At 34.7% G+C, this 21,123-nt stretch overlaps 2 protein-coding genes and 1 long non-coding RNA gene across 11 annotated transcripts in view; 1 reads left to right on the top strand and 2 right to left on the bottom strand.

Moving 5' to 3' along the window:
* LOC105839109 (serine/threonine-protein phosphatase 2A regulatory subunit B'' subunit alpha) overlaps nt 1-21,123 on the bottom strand; it is a 310,192-nt gene that overhangs the window by 8,317 nt on the left and 280,752 nt on the right. For 4 of the 9 annotated variants that reach the window (XR_004963295.1, XR_004963294.1, XR_001139275.3 and 1 more), the window contains one exon: nt 15,679-18,443. The exons of 2 other annotated variants lie outside the window; for them this stretch is intronic. The gene's annotated coding sequence lies outside the window, so the exon portion shown is untranslated. Of the gene's footprint in view, nt 1-5,824; nt 6,634-15,678; nt 18,444-21,123 lie in introns of those variants that run through there. 3 more of the 9 variants (XR_004963290.1, XR_004963296.1, XR_004963291.1) reach the window with 2 other exon arrangements.
* Nucleotides 5,414-9,578, top strand: LOC118645587. The gene is made up of 2 exons (XR_004963302.1): nt 5,414-6,010; nt 6,492-9,578. It is a non-coding gene; the product is annotated as an uncharacterized LOC118645587 (long non-coding RNA).
* On the bottom strand, nt 15,590-16,132 carry LOC118645769 (vicilin-like seed storage protein At2g18540). The gene has a single exon (XM_036287475.1). It carries the CDS (start codon nt 16,130-16,132, stop codon nt 15,590-15,592), a length of 543 nt encoding a protein of 180 aa, XP_036143368.1.

The raw sequence follows: 21,123 nt of genomic DNA, 5'->3' as shown, positions 1-21,123 counted from the left end.
CAGCCAATTATCCATATAGACTATTTTTGGCCCTTATAGGCTCTCCTTTGTTTCTCTAATACATAATATATATATATATATGTACCCTAATAGCAAAATGCTAGCAGATTGCGAGCAGATTGGCAGCAAATTCAATCAGATACCCATTGCAGATCCATAGCATTCTGTGTCCGCATTAAGCTCAGGATTTGTCAATAAAGCCTGCTGGCATGGCATGCCAACAGATTGATTGCAGAAACCGAGCAAGATTTGCTGACATAATCCTGACGACAGATTGGCAGCAGAAATCAAACAGAGCCTGCTAACATGCTATGCCAGCAAATTGGTAGCAGAAACCGAGCAGGGTCTGCTGACATAACCTGACAGCAGATTAACAGCAGAAATCAAGCAGATCTAAAAGATTTCTTAAATCGGATATCTTTAAAGTGCAACTAAAGATAAAAAAATAAAATAAAAATTTTATTTTTTTTAAATTATTTTTATTAACAGTACATACTAAATTTAGGACAAATTTTTATTAATTAATTAAATTTAAATTATATTGTTTTATTTTATTCTTACTTGCCGCTGGTAGGTTTTGAACCCGGGACCTTAGGATGACGAACCTTGTACTCTATCTGCTACGCCAATTTGACTCATCGGTATGAGTACTTGTTATTGTCTACATATACCAATATGTTATAAACTGACACAATTATATTATTTTTTATAAAAGCAATTAAATTTTGCAAAACATTAAAAATAAATAGCATTAATTTATTTACTTATTAATTTCATTGTTAAATTTATCTTTTTCCATAATAATTTTATGAAAATTGCGATCTATTTAGCATTAATACTTTGAAGCGTTCAAATGGTTAATTAGATGGTTAACTATATAGATCATATATTCTAAGAAAAATTGAATAGTACATCTATTATCCTGTTTTTGTTCAGTACATGATGAATTTAGATTTTGTGCATTTTTTTGTGCGCAGTAATTGTAGACAAACCGTAATTTTTGAAAACATTATCTTTATGATAATTTTTTTTAATATCAAATGGATTTCTCATTCAGGATATTATAATGTTGTCTGATTTCTGCTACGACGCGCATGGACGGCTCAAAAATCGAACAGCATTGTGTGATATCTTTTATGAGACATTAAGCTGATATCATTTAGCTGATGTCATAAGGATAACATTTTTAAGAAACTTAAATGAAACTCTTCAATAAGATATCTCAAAGATCTCTCTTAGATATCTCTGATAAATGTTACCATTTTGACATCATTTCCAAGATATCTAAATGTTTTCTTTAAAAAGTTCTCTTAAAGTTTTCTGACAAGCGTATTGTCTAGGCTTTTTTAATTTATCTGAAATTCTTTTATCTGTATTATTTTCTATTGGTTGCCGGTATTATACATATACTTTAAACTTATGTATAATACAAGTAACCAATAGGAAATAATATAGATAAAAGAACTTCAGATAAATTAAAAAAATATAGCTGCCTAATACTTTTGGCCAAGTCTGTATACATACATATATTTCTATATAATTAAGGATCGTAAGGAAATAAAATTATTATAATTGTCAATACATTTTTAATAAGAGTTTAGGCATCATTTCTGTTATTTCAAATTTACCGTTATCGCGCGGTAGCCCAATACAATAAAGTACCTAATCTTTCAATACAATGTATATATATATCGGCGAGAGAACAATTAAACTGTTATTAAAAATGTATTGACAATTAATAATAATTTTATTTTTTTACGATCCCTAATTTATTAGAAATATATGTATGTATACAGGATTGACCAAAAGTATTAGACAATGATATAATTTAATTTCTCAATAATTTCTACTGCCGCAACCGTTTTTCTTACGTTTTTTTCTATAGAAACATATTAATGCAAGTTTTAAATTGGCATTTAAATGGCAATTAAGATTATACAACGGATTATATACCAGATTATATAACGGACATACTGTTCGATTTCTGCTGCCGATCTGCCTACAGGTTATGTCAACAGGCTTTGCTCGATTTCTCCTGCCAATCTGCTGTCAGTTATATCAGCAGATTTTGCTCGATTTCTGCTGCCAATCTGTTGTCAGATTATGTTAGCAAGCTCTGCTTAATTTCTGACAGCAGTTTGCCGACATCGTTGGATATTACAGACTCTGTATAAAATTTGTTGCCATTCTGTCGTCAAAAATTAATAGCATGCTCTGCTCAAAATCTGTTCCTGCAGGCTTGGCTATCTGGGTATTTATATATATATATATATAAAATATAAAGATACAAAGAATTTTCTATTTCTATATATATTGATGACAATTTTGACGATATTAATCGGAATTATTTTTCATAAGCAAAAGATTTAATAATTACAGTTAATTTCTGCAATTAAAGTCTAATTTCTACCAGTGCTGGAAAGTTTTTTGCGATCTATTGGTGGATTGCAATTTAATTTAGGAATCTTTGTTTACTATTAACCCTCTTCCTATACATAGGGTTACGGTAACCCCAGTCAATTTTGAAATGCTCGCTACTTAAAAATATTTAGCAAGGAGACGTTGGGCCTGAAGGGGAGGGAAGTTTGAACTGTGCTCTACTTATTCCTCTTTGGGCGTTGTCAATGTTCTGAAAACAACAGAACTAGGAGCATCGAAAGTGTGTGTTGGGATTACAGTTACCTCGTGTGTAACTGTAATCGTAGGGAACGTAACAAAAAATGGAAAAGTTCCAAATTTGAAGAGTAAGTAAAAGTTTTTTTTTTTGTTCATTACGTATCATTTACGCATACAGTACTTACATATATTACTAATGTCGCGATCATTTTGTGAAAATATGCTGCAATTGTAACATTACAAATTAAAAATTTTTTCTATAACAAATAAAATCTTTTGTAATAATTTTTTTTTTGTATTAATAATTATGTTTTTGTGTATTAATAATTATGTTTTTTAAATAAATATTACTATTTTCTTTAATTATTGTGTTTGAACTGCATTTATTTTTAATTAAATTCACATTACGAAATAAATATATTTTTTGAACAGAATAAAAAAACTGACGATAGATTCTTAAAGTACAACTCTTCCCTTTTCCATTGATCACCATTTTAATTACTTTATATATTTTTTTCTAATAAATACGGGCGTTTGAAAAAAAGGCAAATTTTTACAAAAATTTTTCGTTCCTTTTCCATTCTTTTCAAAAAATCTCTTTTCTTTTAATATTTTCGACTTTTCAGCCAAGACCATCATAATTCTGAGATTTTTTCCTTTCGATTAAAAAAAAGAAGTTAAAATTGATTAAATACATTTGGAGATATATCCAGGTAGCAAGCCCACGTCATTTTGACGTCCCAAAATGGTCATATCTGGTCATATGTCGTCAAAATGACCATTTTTTTACATGACCTAAAATTGACGTCATGATGACGTCATTTCGAAGTCATATTTCAGTCATGATCTGACGATTATTTTCCCAGACAGCACGCATCCAAAATCGGGACATAAAGACGTTATTAAGACGTATTTTAGACACGGTCTAAAGCGGTGTCTATACAATGAGATTTAAGGCGTAAGGCATAAGCATATTATATAAGCATATTATATTCAATTTTAAGAGAACTTTTTTAAGAAAACATTTAGATATCTTGGAAATAATTTCAAAATGATCAAAATAACCATTTGAACGCTTCAAAGTCTTAGTGCTAAATAGATCGCAATTTCCATCAAATTATAAAGGTTATGGAAAAAGTTAAATTTAATAATGAAATTAATAAGTAAATAAGTTAATGCTATTAATTTTTAATGTTTTGCAAAATTTAATTGCTTTTATAAAAAATAATATAATTGCAACAGTTTATAACATATAGGTATATGTAGACAATAACAAGTACCCATATCGATGATTCAAACTGGAGCAGATAGAGTACAAGGTTTGTAATCTTAAGGTCCCGGGTTCAAAACTTTTACCAGCGGCAAGTAAGAGTAAAATAAAATAATACAATTTAAATTTAATTAATTAATAAAAAAATTTGTTTCAAATTTAGTATGTACTGTTGATAAGAATAATAAAAAAAAATGAAATTTTTATTTTATTTTTTTATCTCTAGTTGCAGTTTAAAGATATCCGATTTAAGAAATCTTTTAGATTGTAACGAGCCGTTCCTCCGCCGCGTTAAGGCATATAGATACGAGGCCGTTACCCTCCTACCTCGTGTAGTCCCCTCCGCTTATCTCGGTCTCCCCGCACATCTCCGCTCCTCTTGTCACCAAACGGGGGCTATAAAAGCCCTCCGCTGGTGATAAGAAGACAGATCTCCCCGGTCTAGCGTACTGAGCCGACCGATCCTCTCAGTGAATTGAGCTGAGTATCCAAAGCACGCACTGAATGCCAAACTTAACCTCAAACCGGCTTCCTAACTAGCGCGCACTGAGCGCTTCCTCGCGCCACGCTGTGAGTGGCAAAACACCGCCCCGCTCGACACCCGGATCCCGGTACGCGTATTGAGCTACCGATCCCGACCGCACACGGGGACCCCGTACTGAGGGGAAACCGCCGACGCGGAGGACCATCCACGCGGGATGATCCTCGACGATAATAACAGCTGATCGTCGAACAGCTGATCACCGTGGCTGTCGAGCCGAGCTCCGCGCCGCACCGCGCAGTCGCGCACCGCCGCGACCAGTCATAACGCCGCACCGGCCGACTCGGCGAATGCGAACGCCGCACCGTACCGCGCAGCCGCGACCGTAACACCGCAGCCAATCCGACTACCGCCGCGACCGACACGAACGCCGCCACACATTACACCGCCGCGATTACACCGCCACGAGCATTGTAGTCTGTAAGACCGGCCGCTACCGCCGATCGACGCACCGACCGATACACGGGCCGTACGCCCGCCGCAGACAATCCGGCACCGAATACCCAACGCGCACATGCGTTACGCGACACACGTCGCCATAACCAATCGCCCGCGACTCGCATAGCGAGATCTTAGTTGTAAGTTATTAGAGCAGGGAACCTGTATATATTAGATAGGCATATATTAGAATAAATCATAGTTGTAAATATATACCGCTTGCCTCCGTTATTCATTCAACCAGCCCGCCGCCCGAACCCTGAATTACCCGCGGCTATCCGTAGCACATCATAATCAAAAATTCACGGTTACAAGATATTAGTTTCATGATATCTTTCTGTTCTCAAAAAACGACGCATTGGTTAACATTCTGACATTATATGTTATCTTTTAGAAGTCTCTTTATGTTATCATTTTCAGAAACAGGATATCTTTTAGAGATCTTTTTGACAACATATTGTTCACGTCATTCTATGACGTCAAAATACGGTACATTTCATGACGTCAGGAATTTGTGACATTCGACCGTCATTTTAACGTCATAAGGGCGTCATTTCGTGACGTCAAGAATAGTCAGTAAATGACCATTTTGGGACGTCAAAATGAGCTTGCTACCTGGGTAAGTCAACGAAATTTTGAGGTTAGCCTAACCCCTGTGTGTAGAAATCGAAAGAAAAATAAGGTGTAGAGGGTTAATAGATCTCTGATATAATAATATTATAATATAAAAGGCAAAAAAGATAAATTTGTAAGAAAAAGATCAAGTCTTTTCCTTTTCTAACAGTTTAGAATAAGTGTATTTGATTACTTTAATTAATTAAAAATATTTCATACATGATGCATACAACAAATAATTATTCTCTGCTACACTTTTTTCGCAAAATTTTCAATTGTGTTTCAGTTTTATAACATTTTTTTTACATAAAATATTTTATTGTACAAAATAAGTTATTACTTTCTTTTTCTATCTTTGTTCAAGTTTCATCAACCTTTTTATATATGTGTTTACAATGTATATTTACAAAGTACATGTTAAATTCATTCCACTGAACAATATGTCACTAAGAAACTTATTACAGTTAATTTGTATAAAAGAGTTATTAATTACAAAATTTTCCAGATAGACGCAGAAGCAGCGATACCAGGTGGGCTGCCTTTTTTCGCACATGCGCGGTGAACACGGCTTCACTGGCGTATCTTCATAGGCAAAAAGGTGTGTTACTGATTGCCCGTAAGAAATTTCTTAAAAGATTAATTCGTTTAGAAAATGTAATGGCTTTACTTTTTAAATATGTTCGATCCTCTGTAAATATCTCATTAAATCAAATTTACAACAATTAACTGCTATATTGCAAGCCATGCAAAGTGCTTTATTTCTTGAAGGATGCCAAGTCAATCATTCTTTAAAACAACTTTTATCTAGCCATAAAGCTTTGAAAATTCTAATTCTGTGTTTAATAGTCTTTTTACCACTAGAATTTAATATGCATAAATATAAATAAGCCAACAAGTTTGGATAGGTCCTTTGCGCCCATTACTGATACAAGTGATACATCACTGGTAATCACCAGTTTTTGCCGCGCATGTGCGAGAAAATGCAACCCGCCTGGCATCGCTGCGCATAAGACGTGGATAGATAGATGTGATGTTGTCGCAGCATAAACTCAATCGTTATTCCAATCATATGACCGAGATTCCATTCTCTGTCGCGATCATGGTGTAAGAATATACAATAATCCCGCACAAAGGCACCCAATCAGGAAATACGCTGTTTGAAGACAAATAAATAATAGTTTTTTTTAATACAATGTTCTTCATAAAATAAAACTATTATGCATTTTAATTTATTTGCAATTAGAGTAAATCATGTTCTATTAATAAGAGCGCTGAAATATGTCCAGATAGCCAGGCCTGCTAAAATCACATATCATGAAAGCTTTAGCAAAGATTATTTCAATTTTAACAACAATTTTATGACAAGTAATTGTCTTTTGCTTTGTCTTTTAAAAGTTTCGAGCAAATTTATGACAAAAGTTTTCATCACATAATGCTATAAATAATAGAGAAAGACTTGTACATAAATATTACGTAGAAAAATCGCAAAGTTTGCTCGGCATGATAAAATGCAAAATTTACGTAAATAACAACAAACCTTACCACACGATATGACACTAAATTTATGACAAGAACAGAAAAAATCTTGCTAAGCGGAATAGTAAATTAGTAGCAAGAACAAAATAAAACTTGCCGAGCACACTTTTCAACAAAATTGCGATCACAAGGTGTGTCCGCAAATAGCTTAGTTTTTGCTAGCAAGGCTTGTTGCAAATAGTATGATGCATATTTTATGCAAATAACACAGTTGCATTATCGGGTTTTAACAAGGACTTCATTTTTGGGTGACTTCACTATCTACCCCAAGATGGTACATTTCTCATGAAAATTCATCTATTGGGTAAATAAAAGGGAGAATAGAAAACCAACCAACACAATTACCATTCACATATATTATAATTGGACTGATCAGTCCAATATTTCATTTTTATTGATCTTATTTCGACAAGATTTGCTTTGTTCTTGCCGCAAATTTGCTATCATGCTATGTACAGTAAGGTTTGCCTTGTTCTTGCTATTATGCTTTACTAGCAAGTTTTACTCTGTTATTTGCATAACATATGCGTCATACTATTTATGACAAGCTTTGCCAATAAAAGCTAAGCTTTTTGCGGACACATCTTGTCGCAATTTTGCTGCGAAGGTTTGCTCGAGTTTTGCTAAAAACTTTGCGCCAAGTTTGCGTCATTTTGCTAGCTAGATGTATAATTTTACATAAAAACGCCTCTTATCGATAACGTGACATTACTGTTTACGTTTACATTCACGATATTATTATATCTTGAATAAGGTGACCAGACGTCCCGAATTGTGCGGGACAGTCCCGGATTGTAGCTGTTTATCTCGCATTCAGACTGTCCCGGAAAAGACCGAATTCTCCCGGATTTTTAAACTCTTTTATACATTTTTACCATTTTGAGCATTTACATGTTCAGTGACACAAGTTCCCTTAGATGGCGCTAATATTTTATACGGTATCAGTATTATTTGCTATTTCATGCTGTGCGTGATAGATTGCCAGATGATGCTCTTGTTGTTAACTTGTTCTGTATGAGTTTGGGGATTTAATCTTTCTAACTCTAACATAAGTTTTAAGACTTTTAGACTAACCTAAAATTATTTTATTTATATATTATTATTAAATTTAGTGCATACAATAAAAAGTATGTATTAATTCTTTATATTAATTAGAATAGAATTTAATATTAGAGTAAATAGATTTTAATTTGAATAAGTTCTAAAAAAATGTGTTTTCAAATAACTATATGTCAAAGAAATGACTTTATACATTTACAAATGAATTAAAAAACAAATTTGTTTTTATAAAAAGGGCAAACTTGAAAACAATGTCCACTGTGATATTTATAATAGCGATTTCTCAATTGGATCAGGAGATAAAAATGACATTAAAAGACATATTTTACCTGATAAACACAAACGAGCATTAATTGCAACTTCTTCAGCAAAATTGAGTGATATACTATTTTCGTATAGCCCAGTCAAATTAGACTAAAAGGATCAAATTTCGGACCTCACCGATTTCAATGACCTTGATATATGTTGTCAAGGTTATTATTCTGAACAATTTTTCCCTATACATGTTACTACCGCTCGGCCTTAGTTTCCGATTTATACACAAAAATTTTTCTTTAATTTCTTGCTTCAATTTCATTAGTTTTGAGACAGAGGGGAGAGTAGGGTGCAAAAAACGTGTGGACAAGCTGCAGGAGGAGAAGCTTTGTTTTTCTGCTTTGCTCTGTAAGTAGGGGGAGGTGTAAAAAAGGGGTAAAAAACGTTTGAAAATGTTTTAGTTTTATTTTGTGTAGAAAGTCATAAAACTTATGTGATATAGAGAACGCGTGGGCTCTGCCCCTCTCCCTACACCTTCTCCTCGTAATTTATCCTAACTCTAACCCACCAATTTTATGTCGCTATTTGGTTAATGTGAAAACATTGGACACGAACAGCGTGGAAAGTCACAAACCCATGTGGTACTGTATAAGCGTGGACGCCGTTTATTTTACATAAAACACTGATATCATATATCGTATTTATAAAACGAAGCCCCTCCCTCACCCACGCGTTCTCTATGCCACATAAGTTTCATGACTTTCCACACAAAACAAAATTAAAACATTTACAATAATAAAAGAATATAATTTTTATCATTTTTATTCCTCAGAGAATGTATACATAGTTATCAAAAAAAGCATCAATACAATTCATGAAAATTATAACAACGCGACGTCGAAATAGAAATTCTGCTAAATATCCACACAGTTATTCCTTACAAACATACATACAGTATTTTTGCACATTTTTATCTAGAGCATCCCGACGGGGTGAGTGCGGGAAGGAAGTCGAAAGCCCTCCTTCCGTGTGTGTGTGTATATGTGCGTGCGACCACAGTGAAGAAATGTCGTATCGTATTTATTAAACTTTTTTTGTTAATAAATTTTTGTGTATAACTCGAAAACTATTGCCGAGCGGCAGCAACATATATAGAAAAAAGTTGTTCAGAATAACGACCCTAATAACATAAATCAAGGTCATTGAAGTCGGTGAGGTCGCCCTTATTCTGCATAATTACCAAAAATAAATTTAAATCACAGTTCGCACATTTTGTACTAAAAACAAAAAAATATATTTATAAAAAAAGATAAACATTAAAAAATAAACACTAGAAATTGTAAAAATAAAAAATTTTTAATAAAATATTTTTTTATAAAATTTTTTATGAATCTGTTAATTAAAACAAGAAATAAATGTAAGCTTCTTTCTAGAACAAGCTTTTTCTTTAGTACTTATTCTGTAAAAAAGAAGATAAATTTCTAAATTATACCAGTATAGTATAAGGAACCAATATGTGATACGATTTAGGAGATTAACCATATTTTTCACATTATGGCAGTAAAATAGGTACAAAATGAAGTTATGTTCAAACTATGCCATATAAATATGATAATTTTTATGTACTATAAAAATGACAAACAGCTTAATTAATATACTTATTGAAAATTGTTAAATATCATACGTAAAAGTGGAGTAAAACTTTAGTGTTAGAAATACTATTGCATGATACACCTTGCATGATACACAGAGAGCGCTCAGCCATCGGATTGTATAAAATATATATAAAAATAGTATAATTTAAGAACCGGTACAATATTGCACAATACTATTTAGTCGGCAGTAGAACAACTTCTTACTGATATTGATAGCATTATAATCAAAATTTACAGTCATTACTTTTATATACACTGGCGCAAAAAAAACGAGACAAAAATTTTGATCGATTTTTAGGCAATTTTCAAAGTGATGCAATTTTGCGAAAAATCATCCAAATTACATGTACTTTTTTTTAAATTAAAGGGCAAAGACTCTACTTTGAGAATCCCTAAGCAAAAGTTTGATTTGTTAAGTGCGAATCTTTTGTATCGCATGAAAACCACACATGTTTTTTTAATTGAAAAAAGTAAAAGTTTGTTATCATTTTTCACAAGTTTCTCGTTAAAATCTTGCTAATATTAATCCAGATTCTTAAAGTTCATTCTTTTTTAAGCAATTAAAAAAAAACATGTCGATACGACGTTTTTTGTTGATTGCACACGAGTTTGAAATTTGCACTGCGTTTTAGGGTATTTTAGCAAATACGGTATTTTTTGAATATCATGAATTTTGAGTATCAATATGATATTGCACATTGATTTTATTCGTGTTTATCTCAATCATACCGCTGTCATCAAAGTGACCTGATCTGCACCACGTGGAGAATGATCGGATTTTGTACATCATGTGGCCCTGAAAAGGCTGATTTTTTTAAATAAAATTTGAACTTTTATTTTTTATGTATGAGTATGTGTACATATATGTATGTTTACGTGTATGTGTGGGTTTATGAGTATAGATAAATGTGATCTTCTGTTGACTTCAGTGAAATTGGTGCGTCAGCTATCCGTTATATTCAGATCAGTAAGTACAAATTTCCACCGATGAATTTCAAAGCCACATGATGTACAAAATCTGATCGTCATTCTCCACGTGCAGATCGGATCACTTTAATGACAGCAGTATGATTGAGTTCAACACGAATAAAATCAATGTGCAATATCATATTGATACTCAAAATTCATAATATTAAAAAAATACCTTATTTATTTGCTAAAATATCCTAAAATGCAATGCAAATTTCAAACTCGTGTGCAATCAACAAAAAACATCGTATCAACATGTATTATTTTTTAAATTGCTTAGAAAAAAATGAACTTTAAGAATCTGGATTAATATTAGCCAGATTTTAAAGAGAAACTTGTGCAAAATGATAACAAACTTTTACTTTTTTCAATTAAAAAAAACATGTTTGGTTTTCATGCAATACAAAAGGTTCGCACTTAACAAATCAAACTTTCGCCTAGGGATTCTTAAAGTAGAGTCTTTGCTTTTTAATTTTAAAAAAAGTACATGTAATTTGGATGTTTTTTCGCAAAGTTGCATCACTTTGAAGATTGCCTAAAAATCGGTCAAAAATTTTGTTTCGTTTTTTTTGCGCCAGTGTATATACAATAAAAGTTACTAAGAGTTACTAAAAGAATTCTGTAGGAATACAGAATTAGAATACATGCGCTTGCTAGAATACAGTAAGACTAGATGGTTAGCATTGATGCCTGCGATAGAAAGAGTTTAAAAATTATATTTTCCTTTATTTTTTGTCCCTGAACAACAACTTCCCAAGAAGTCTGAAAAATTTTTTCAAAAATAATAGTTTGAAAATATGATTATATTTTATACATAGTCAGGCAGCAACATTTTATAGTGCAATGACAAATATTGAATGTGATAAAAATACTATAATAAAGGTTACAGAAATAAAAAACTTAAAATTCAAATTAAAGGAAAGAATGCATTATCTACCACTCATAGTACGCAATAGGTTAAGAAATTTAGAAGAAAATAGTTGGTCCAAAACCGAAACAGATTCCTTCAGATCCAATGTGAAAAATTTTTATAAAAAATGTATCCAATATTTAATAACTTTGTTTATCATAATTTGAACACATTAATTGTCTTAGGCCCGGTTCCACAACTCACGGTTAACTGCTAACGGGAGGTTAATAGATTTTCTGTCTCTCCTTAGATAATAATACAGAGAAAGATAGGTAGTCGATTAATCTCCCGTTAGCAGTTAACCGTGAGTTGTGGAACCGGGTCTTAAGTGGATAAATCTTCAAAGCGGTGTTAATTGCCTAAATGTGAAAAATAAGTTTCAATCCATTTCAAAATTTAATGATAAATTGGAACTATTTTAAGCTGAAAAAGAAGAAATAGAACTTTTTAATAAAGTAACATGTATAAAAAAATATGTTGATGACAAAAAAATAACTGCTTGGAATGAACACAAAATGTCAGCTGAAACAAGATGGGTAGAAATATTTAATCAAACAATATTTCATTTAGAAATATAAAGCAGGGTTGCAAAAAATTAATTTCTTTTTAGACATAATTCTCAAATAATTCTAAAAGGGCTTATGAATTAAAAGTGAGTTTAATTCATAATTCTGAAAAGGCTTATAAATTAAGAGTGAGTTTAATTCATAATTCTGAAAAGGCTTATAAATTAGAAGTGAGTTTATTTCACGATTCCGAAAGGGCTTGTGAATTAAAAGTGAGTTTAATTTATAAATTTAAAAAAGCTTATTAATTAAAAGAGAGTTTAACTCATGATTCCGAAAGGAGTTGTGAATTTAATTTCAAACAAGTCCAGATGATTGGATTGAAAAACAATGAATTAATTTACAGATGATTGATTTAAGTGCGAGAAATGAATTCATATTTATGAATTGTTATTATTAATGAATCATTTTATATTAAATTATATTATTTATATTTATTTATTTTGTGACGTGGCGCGTCCGGTCGCGCTCGTCACAAGGGCGTAAGTCCGACCGAGGGGGTTGGTCTGGGGCTCCTCCTCAGCGAGCCGAGGGGGACGCGACTTTGTTTTACTTATTTTCTTTTTTTTGTTTTCGTGGTACCGTATTAGGATATTTAGGATTTAAGGCGCCGAGTGAGGGCTCATTTTTTATTGTACAAAGAACGGAGGAGGAGCAGCCGTCGGGGGAATAGTATCGCGAGCAAGCGACAGTAGGCGAGGTGCCCCGCTAAGAGTTTCCCCGCCGAGCCGTGCGTCGAGCCCCGCTGCTTGTTACCGCCTTGAGCCGTTACCGTTGCCGCAAGTAAACCGTGGCAGCCAGGATACCGCATGGCGACATAAAAGATTCTTGGGAGGAATCACGCCGAGGGCACGCCACCGGGCTGCAGACCGGGGGAGCGACCGTCAAACTGTCAACCGCCCGTCACCCAGATCGGTTTGGTCACGGCATGGCCAGCCGGACCAACCGAAAACGGCAGAGCCAGAACGCTCTCATCGGCGGAAGTCGTCACGCGCGGACCACGAAGCATTTGGAGAGGCAATGCGACGCAGCATGGGATCGAGGCGTGCGGATCGACCGAAAATCGAAGCACGCGCATGCGCGGCGGCTCAAGCCGGCCGGCGCGGGACCGGGGCTTCTCACTGTTCGGCGAGCCGTATCAGCGAGCGTTCTGACTAGGACGAGTCCCAAGATACCGTCATAGTTACCGCTACGGACTTCGAAGACCAGGACACCGTTCACTTTGTAAGGCGGTCAACCCTCGTGCGGGACCGGATCCCGGATACCGTTTTAATTGTGATATCGGTCATCCGAAATCCGATACCGTTGGTGCTATTGTTTTTAGTGTAAAATAACTCGAAGCAAAGAGTAGAGTTTTGTGGCCGCACGAAGGCTCGGACCGACCGGCCCCGAATATTTGATAACGTGAGTACGTCCCTCTCGAACTACGCCGGTGCCGACAGTCATAGTTATATTAGAATCATTGTTACCGCGAATTGTTTCCGCAATTAGTAATTTTGTCTCTGTTCGAGCGGAGAGCCTCGTCGGCCTCCCGCCTCGTATTATCAATTCTATAGTTTCCGCATTTTTGTGTCTATAATTCGTTTCCGTCTCTATCAAAGTTATATCCGTGAATTAATTGTGAAGACACTTTGAGTAAAGCTCATTGTTGCATTGTTACCGTTTTCGCTATCACTACAGAAATACAACATAATTCTTTAATTGTTTAACAAGTTGAGTACCGAATCTTTCTACGACCTGCCTCGATCCGACATCTCCACACTTTCCGTCTCAAAAGAACCACGCCACTCTACCGTCTAGAGTAAAGAGCTACCGGCACTTGTGACGCTTTCTAGTTGGTTACCGCATTATCGCTAATTATTGTGTGGCGCGAGAAGTCGCGTTGGCGCCCAAACATTTAGAGCATTGGGAGGTTATCGTTTCTGCACGTTACCGCTATCGTGTCGAGAGCAATCTCGCCCGATAGATTTGGGGGATACCGTATGCAAGTTACCGTTATCGCTTTGAGAGCAATCTCGTTTGATATTGGGGGATACCGTATGTAAGTTACCGATACCGTATCGAGAGCATTCTCGAGGAATATTGAGGATACCGTTCTCGTAAACTATCGCATCCAACTAAGAAAGCGTTACGCATTACCGTCTATAAAGATTCTCGTTTAATTGGGCGTAGCCTCTTCGGACCTGGCGGTTCCCAGGGGAAAGCAACGTCGCAATTTATATTAACAAGGTAGATACGTTTATTCCGTGCTCCCTTCCGGGGTGACGGGGTGTTTTCATGAGGTCCAGCAAACCCCTTACAATCACCTTACTCACGTCCTATACAATACAAAAAATACTCTATCTGTACATACATAGATTGACATTCTTGCGCCCTGGCCATTGTGCAGCCTCACATCTAATATCCCACCTTCCCCTCCTTCTACTACCCTCTCCTCTAATCCCCTTTTTCCCCTCGTCTCTTTCCTCTCGTTCTCCCTCTCTTCCTTCCCCTTATTTCTCCCCTCGGTCTTCCTTGCCCTATTCCTCATCCCCCTCCTTCCACTACCTTCCGTACCCAGCGTCCTCTCTATTATATCCTCTACAAACCATCTTCTCTGCTCCTCGTCCTCCCCTTCTATTCCTCTCCAAACCACGTTCCTCTTCCTCCTCTTCCTATTCTCTTCTTCGTTCCTTACCCTCTGTCTTTCTTTATGTGTAACCCTCTTTCTCTCGTCTAGCCCGCTCTTCATCCTCTCCTCCAGCTCTTTCCTTCCGTCAGGCCCCTTCCTCCATTCCTCCTTCCCCCAGCGATCCTCCAGCTTCTCCCTCTCCTCCATCCTCTTCTTCCTTTCCTCTACCTCCTTCCAATCATTGCCATTCCTCTTTCTCGGTACCTCTTTCCATTCACCTTCCCCTCCTTTCTTCTCTTCCGTCCTCTGTGTTCTCTTCTCTGCGATTCCTTTGTCTCTCTTCTCCTCTTGTCCTTTTCTCTTCTCTCTTCCTTCCACTTGCTCTCCTCCTCCACTTCCACTACTCTCCATCATCTCCCTAGTAATCTCTCCTGCCTCCTCCATTTTCTCTCTCCTCACTCCATTCATTCTCTGCATCCCACCTCTCTGTCTCCTTCTCCGTACTGTCCCCTCCTGCCTTTTCCTTCACTCTCCGTTCCTTTTCTGTCTCAGATTTTCTCCTTTTCTCCTCCTCTCCCTCTCCTCTCCCTTCTCTCCAGTAACTTCCTCTTCTTCTCACCGTCCATTCTTTCCATTCTCGTCCATCTTTTTACTCTTTCCTCCTCTAGCTCTTCTACTCTCTCTGTCTCTTCTGTTCGCCTTCTATTTTCCATCTTTTTACCTTCCTTTGAACTCTTCTCCTCCACTTCTTCTCCCTTCTCCTTCTTCTCATTCATTTCTTGCTTCCTCCTGCTCTCTTCCTCGTCGTCAGCTTCCCTTTCTCCTGTCTTCGTCTTCCTTCTTTCCCCGTGCTCGTCCACGTTCTCTCTCCTCTTGTCTCTTATCTCCTTCTTCTCTTCGCGTCCTATCTTCCGTTCCTCTTGCACTTCCCTCTCCTCCTTATCGTTCTCTTTCCACTCTCTTCTCTCTCTATCTTTTCCTCTGCCTCCTTTTCCTTCCTGCCACATTTTCCATAACCTTGTCATCTCCAATAAACACTCCCTAATCCCTCTCAACTCCTCCTTTATCTCCTTCAACTCTCCACTTGTCATTATCTAATCGCCAACTTCCTTCTCTTTATTTCTCTCTTCTCTTTTTTCACTATTTCCATCTCTTGCACTTGCTTCCTTCTTAACTACCATTGTTTAATCCTGTCACTATGCGGCACTTCTCCTTCCTCGATCTCAATGCTCGATACTTCGATCCATTTCTCTTTATCGCTCTCTTCACCAATCACTTTCCTCCTGTGCCTATATCGATATATTGAGATCTCGCTCCACCATGCCCTCTTTCGGATCGACTTTTCATTCTCCCGGACATGCGCACCGAACTACCTCTCATGCATACCACTTCGACATCTCCCATCTTCTATATATCTCTTATTATACCTTTTCTACCTTCTCCGCTCACCTTCCTCCAATACCCGGATTTCCTTTTCACTTCGGCTTCCTCTTCATCACACTCTCCTCTCTCTCTTCCACTCCATATCATTCCATGATTACCACAAAACTCCGAGAGTAGCCCTCCCTTCCATCCACTCTCTTCCGCCATTTTTCGGAGTGCTATTTATTTATATTAACAATATATTTATAAGGGATGGTAATGTATTGCAGTTGGCTAAAAAAATTGCTATTTTTAAATAAAATATTTATTATATTTATTTTTCAAGAACATATGGTGAATAAAAGTTATTCATTAATAATAAAAATTCATAAATATGAATTCATTCCTCTCACGGGACTTAAATCATCCGTGAATTAGTTCATTGTTTTTCAATCCAATCATCTGGATTTATTTAAAATTAAATTCACAAGCTCTTTCGGAATCATGAATTAAACTCAGTCTTAATTCACAAGCCCTTTCGGAATTGTGAATTAAACTCACTTTTAATTAATAAGTCTTTTTAAAACTATATAAATTAAACTCACTTTTAATTCATAAGCCTTTTCAGAATTATGAATTAAACTTACTTTTAATTCACAAGCCCTTTCGGAATTTTGAATTGTGGTTCGTTTAATTACTAATCCTGCAACCCTGACATAAAGAAAATAACAGAATTTGCATTATGCTTGTCAGGTACCAATGCTGCAACGGAAGGAGTGTTCTCCGGAATAAATCAGTTTTGGATCTCAGAAAAAATGCAGCTGAACGTAGAAACATTAAAAGCAGTATTACTAGTAAAGTGCAATTTTTCCAATTTATGCTACGAATTTTATAAAAATATTTCAAATAATAAAGATTTATTGAGAAGAATTCATTCTGCTACAAAATAAGTATAAATACGTATAAATAATATTATTGTTATTTATATATTAGTCTTATTTATATGGAAAGTTATATTTATATACAGAGTTAATAGCTAGTTATATGTATAAATGTGCATTGTATGAGACACATAGTAATTCTTTATAAAGACTGTATTAATTAAAAACACTGAAAATTTTATGTTAAATTAAATGTTAAAATTGGTTTTATGTTTATTTAAGGATAAAAGCAAAAGATATTAAAATATGTATAAATTTAATATTAATAAGATTATATAAATAAACTTTTAACTTTCACATTTAAAGATAGACGCACAATTGGGAAAAGCTATTTTTTGCTTTTCAACGCATGTCTCGCATCTAGTTGCGAAACATCTGGTCACCTTAACCTTGAGCGCAACCATATATGTAATACTACTATATTGCTAGTCAAGCTGAAATATGAGTGACAATACCACGATGCAGATATATATCAACCTCTCGTTTCCACAATTCGTGTACTATGAACCAAATGCGCGTGCGCGCGTTTTGATGAATGACTGTCAACGCTGCAAACACGACGTCAGTTTAGATTCATCTCACTTTTGCCTTACTTTTATCACTTAAAACAATGTATGTAATTGGAAACAGTGCAATTGTATTATACATGTGAAAGATTTGCATCAAAAGCGAAATATAATTAGTTTAGTAAATCTCATTATTAAATTTTTTATATAATAATTAATCTCTTCTATCAGAGCATGCGCGTAACATTTGTAGTATATGAGTGCCTATATATACTATATTTTTGTCTCACTTTCTCGGAGCCCCGTTTATTGGGAGAGATAAGCGTTAGCAATATAATAGTATTATATATATGAGCGGAACAATGTTCCTTGTAAGGCAACTGTTATAATACACAAACGCCATCTAATATTTTATTATGGAATGTTCTCAGAAAAATAATAATTTTGATCAAATAATTAATTAAATCTAGTATTCTTACACCATCGTCACGACGTACACACAACTGCCAACTCGTTTACACGGATGACTCTGTCGAGTATGCATATACCTTGGCTCAATAGAATTTTTATTCCACTGTCAATTCTGGTCATAACTAAAAATAAGAACCGATCATTAATATAATTTATAATTTGGCATATCCCAATAAACATCAAGTAAAAGTCGATGTTATGATCATATTTGTTACGTACACGGTACCAGGAAAGGCAAATAACGCGTTATTTGTAACCGTTACCGTTACTTTTTTTAAACGTTGTTACCGTTACAGTTACTTTTTTGTAACGAACTGGTAACAGGCAGGACAGACTGGACCCAGACAGCACAAGACATCCTATGGACATTCACTTTGTGTCCATTTTATGTCCACACGTCCATAGACATGAAATGGACGTCCATCGTATATTCGATTTCAGACATCCATCAATGTCTGTTCACAACTTCGAACATCCAAAAAGGACCTGAAATGGATCTAAAAGGACCAATATTTGGACAGATCCAAGACCGGATATCCTATGGAGTATTCATATTGTCGATTTTTAATTATTAAAACAGTCTTAATTACTATCTCAGTACATACAATAATTTTCCGGATCCTTATACAATGGGTGCATTCCGATATTCACTGCCAGTACTGACAACGTGACGTCGTAAAGCAGTGTTGGCGATGCGTTCCATAATTGCTTATAACACTTTCTTCGCCCTATAACGGAACGACAATCACAGTACTGCACTGCGAATGCCTTACCTCGCCAACCGCAGTAACGAAAGCAAGAAGTGACGACAAAATCTATGACGTCACACACTTTCACAAGTTCATCGAAAGTTTACTGCACCGCATTTTTGAACGTACTCATAGTACTGTCAGTACTGGCAGTGAATATCGGAACACACCCAATATAGCAGCAATATTGTGGCAATGTTATAACATTATAGCATTATTACAGCAATAGTACAAAATTGCTGCAATGTTGCTGTGTTTGCTGGAGTCGTTCGTGTCCGTCCTTAATATTTATCATTTCTACAAATATATAGAAATTATTAAATAATTCGTATGTATTATAATACTTTTACATTTTTAGAAAGTGTATGATTAAAAACTTAAATGGTATATAAATGTAATTATAGCCGACAATATTCCAAGAATATTCCAAGATATATACAGGGTGTTTGGTAAAGATTTATGCAATTTTTATAAGCAGGTAGAGCGCATTAAGCTGAACATAAAATCCTCATCGTTTTTCCATTTTCACAATAGTTAACGAGTTATAGACTTGTAAAATTTTCTGTATTAGCCCGGCCTACCGGCAAATGCAAGCACGCCGAGCGCCCGACCGCGGCGGCCGCCCCTCCCTAGCGCTTGAACCTTGAGATTGCTAGGCGCGCGGAGGGAGTTATTACAACAAGCGGCAATGGCTACGCACAATGTGTACGTGTACATACATGTGTACAAAAAAATATCAGTTCTAATGCTTAAAGAAGCAATTACTAAATTTATTTTTTTTTAATAAATAATGATTATTTTTAATAAAAAATTTTTTTTGGTGATAGTCTTAAATGTCGTAAATTGTCATAAATTTTAAAAGAAGCTATTATCATGTGCTCAAAAACAAATTTATCCTTCTTTAAACAACATTAGAAAATTTTATCGATTAAAATGGAAATAACAACCAAATAAAATGTTTCAACTTTATATTCTTAATTTGTTTCAACTTTATATTCTTAATTAAAAATTAAATAACGAGGATATTTATATTTTTAATAAAATTAATCCTTGTGATAGACTTATAATACACGGAAAAAACTTTGTGGTAAAAATTACTATGGTAAGTAGTAAACGCGTGCTAAGGAGGAATTATGAAAATTTTTATTATGTTCTTCATCAAATTACGATAATATTTACACTACTTATATGATATAATTCTCTGAAATTTCTTCTTACAGTTCGTGGTTACTATCATAAATAATAAATCATACATAATTTTACTATAAAATTTTCTCCGTGTAGATTTACAAATATATGAATTTATTAAATGTTTGAAAACTTATAAACAATATTTATTTCATTCAAAAAAATTTTAGTATGTAATGTGTGTGTATTTGGTGTGTGTGTGTGTGTGTGTGTGTGTGTGTGTGTGTGATACATACACGAAAATGTTAAACATTATTTGTTTTGTGTAAAGTGAGGTGTTTATTATCAATATAATATTCTTTTCAACCATTAAAAATAAGATAATTATTAAAAAAGAATAAAATTAAAAATGAATAATTGATTTTCTTAAAACTAGAATCATATTTTTCTACGTGTGCGTGTATTGTATAGTAATCAGCATGAATAATAATAGTGATATAAAATCGCGAACTAAGGAATGATTATTCATTTTCCTGTCACAAAGTGATTATTCTTTTCTCGCGTATGTATGTACATACACCACACACACACACACACACACGCACACGCACACACACAAACACACGCACACACCAAATACACACACATTACATACTAAAATTTTTTTGAATGAAATAAATATTGTTTATAAGTTTTCAAACATTTAATAAATTCATATATTCGTAAATCTACACGGAGAAAATTTTATAGTAAAATTATGTATGATTTATTATTTATGATAGTAACCACGAACTGTAAGAAGAAATTTCAGAGAATTATATCATATAAGTAGTGTAAATATTATCGTAATTTGATGAAGAACATAATAAAAATTTTCATAATTCCTCCTTAGCACGCGTTTACTACTTACCATAGTAATTTTTAC

Source organism: Monomorium pharaonis, chromosome 5 (genome assembly GCF_013373865.1).
Source record: "Monomorium pharaonis isolate MP-MQ-018 chromosome 5, ASM1337386v2, whole genome shotgun sequence".
Classification (NCBI taxonomy): domain Eukaryota; kingdom Metazoa; phylum Arthropoda; class Insecta; order Hymenoptera; family Formicidae; genus Monomorium; species Monomorium pharaonis.
This window is presented reverse-complemented; position numbering and strand designations above follow the sequence as displayed.

What these genes read in the sequence shown, in the direction of transcription:
- LOC118645769 (XM_036287475.1), bottom strand. Translation starts at nt 16,132, where the DNA reads ATGACAAGTGGAGAGTTGAAGGAGATAAAGGAGGAGTTGAGAGGGATT.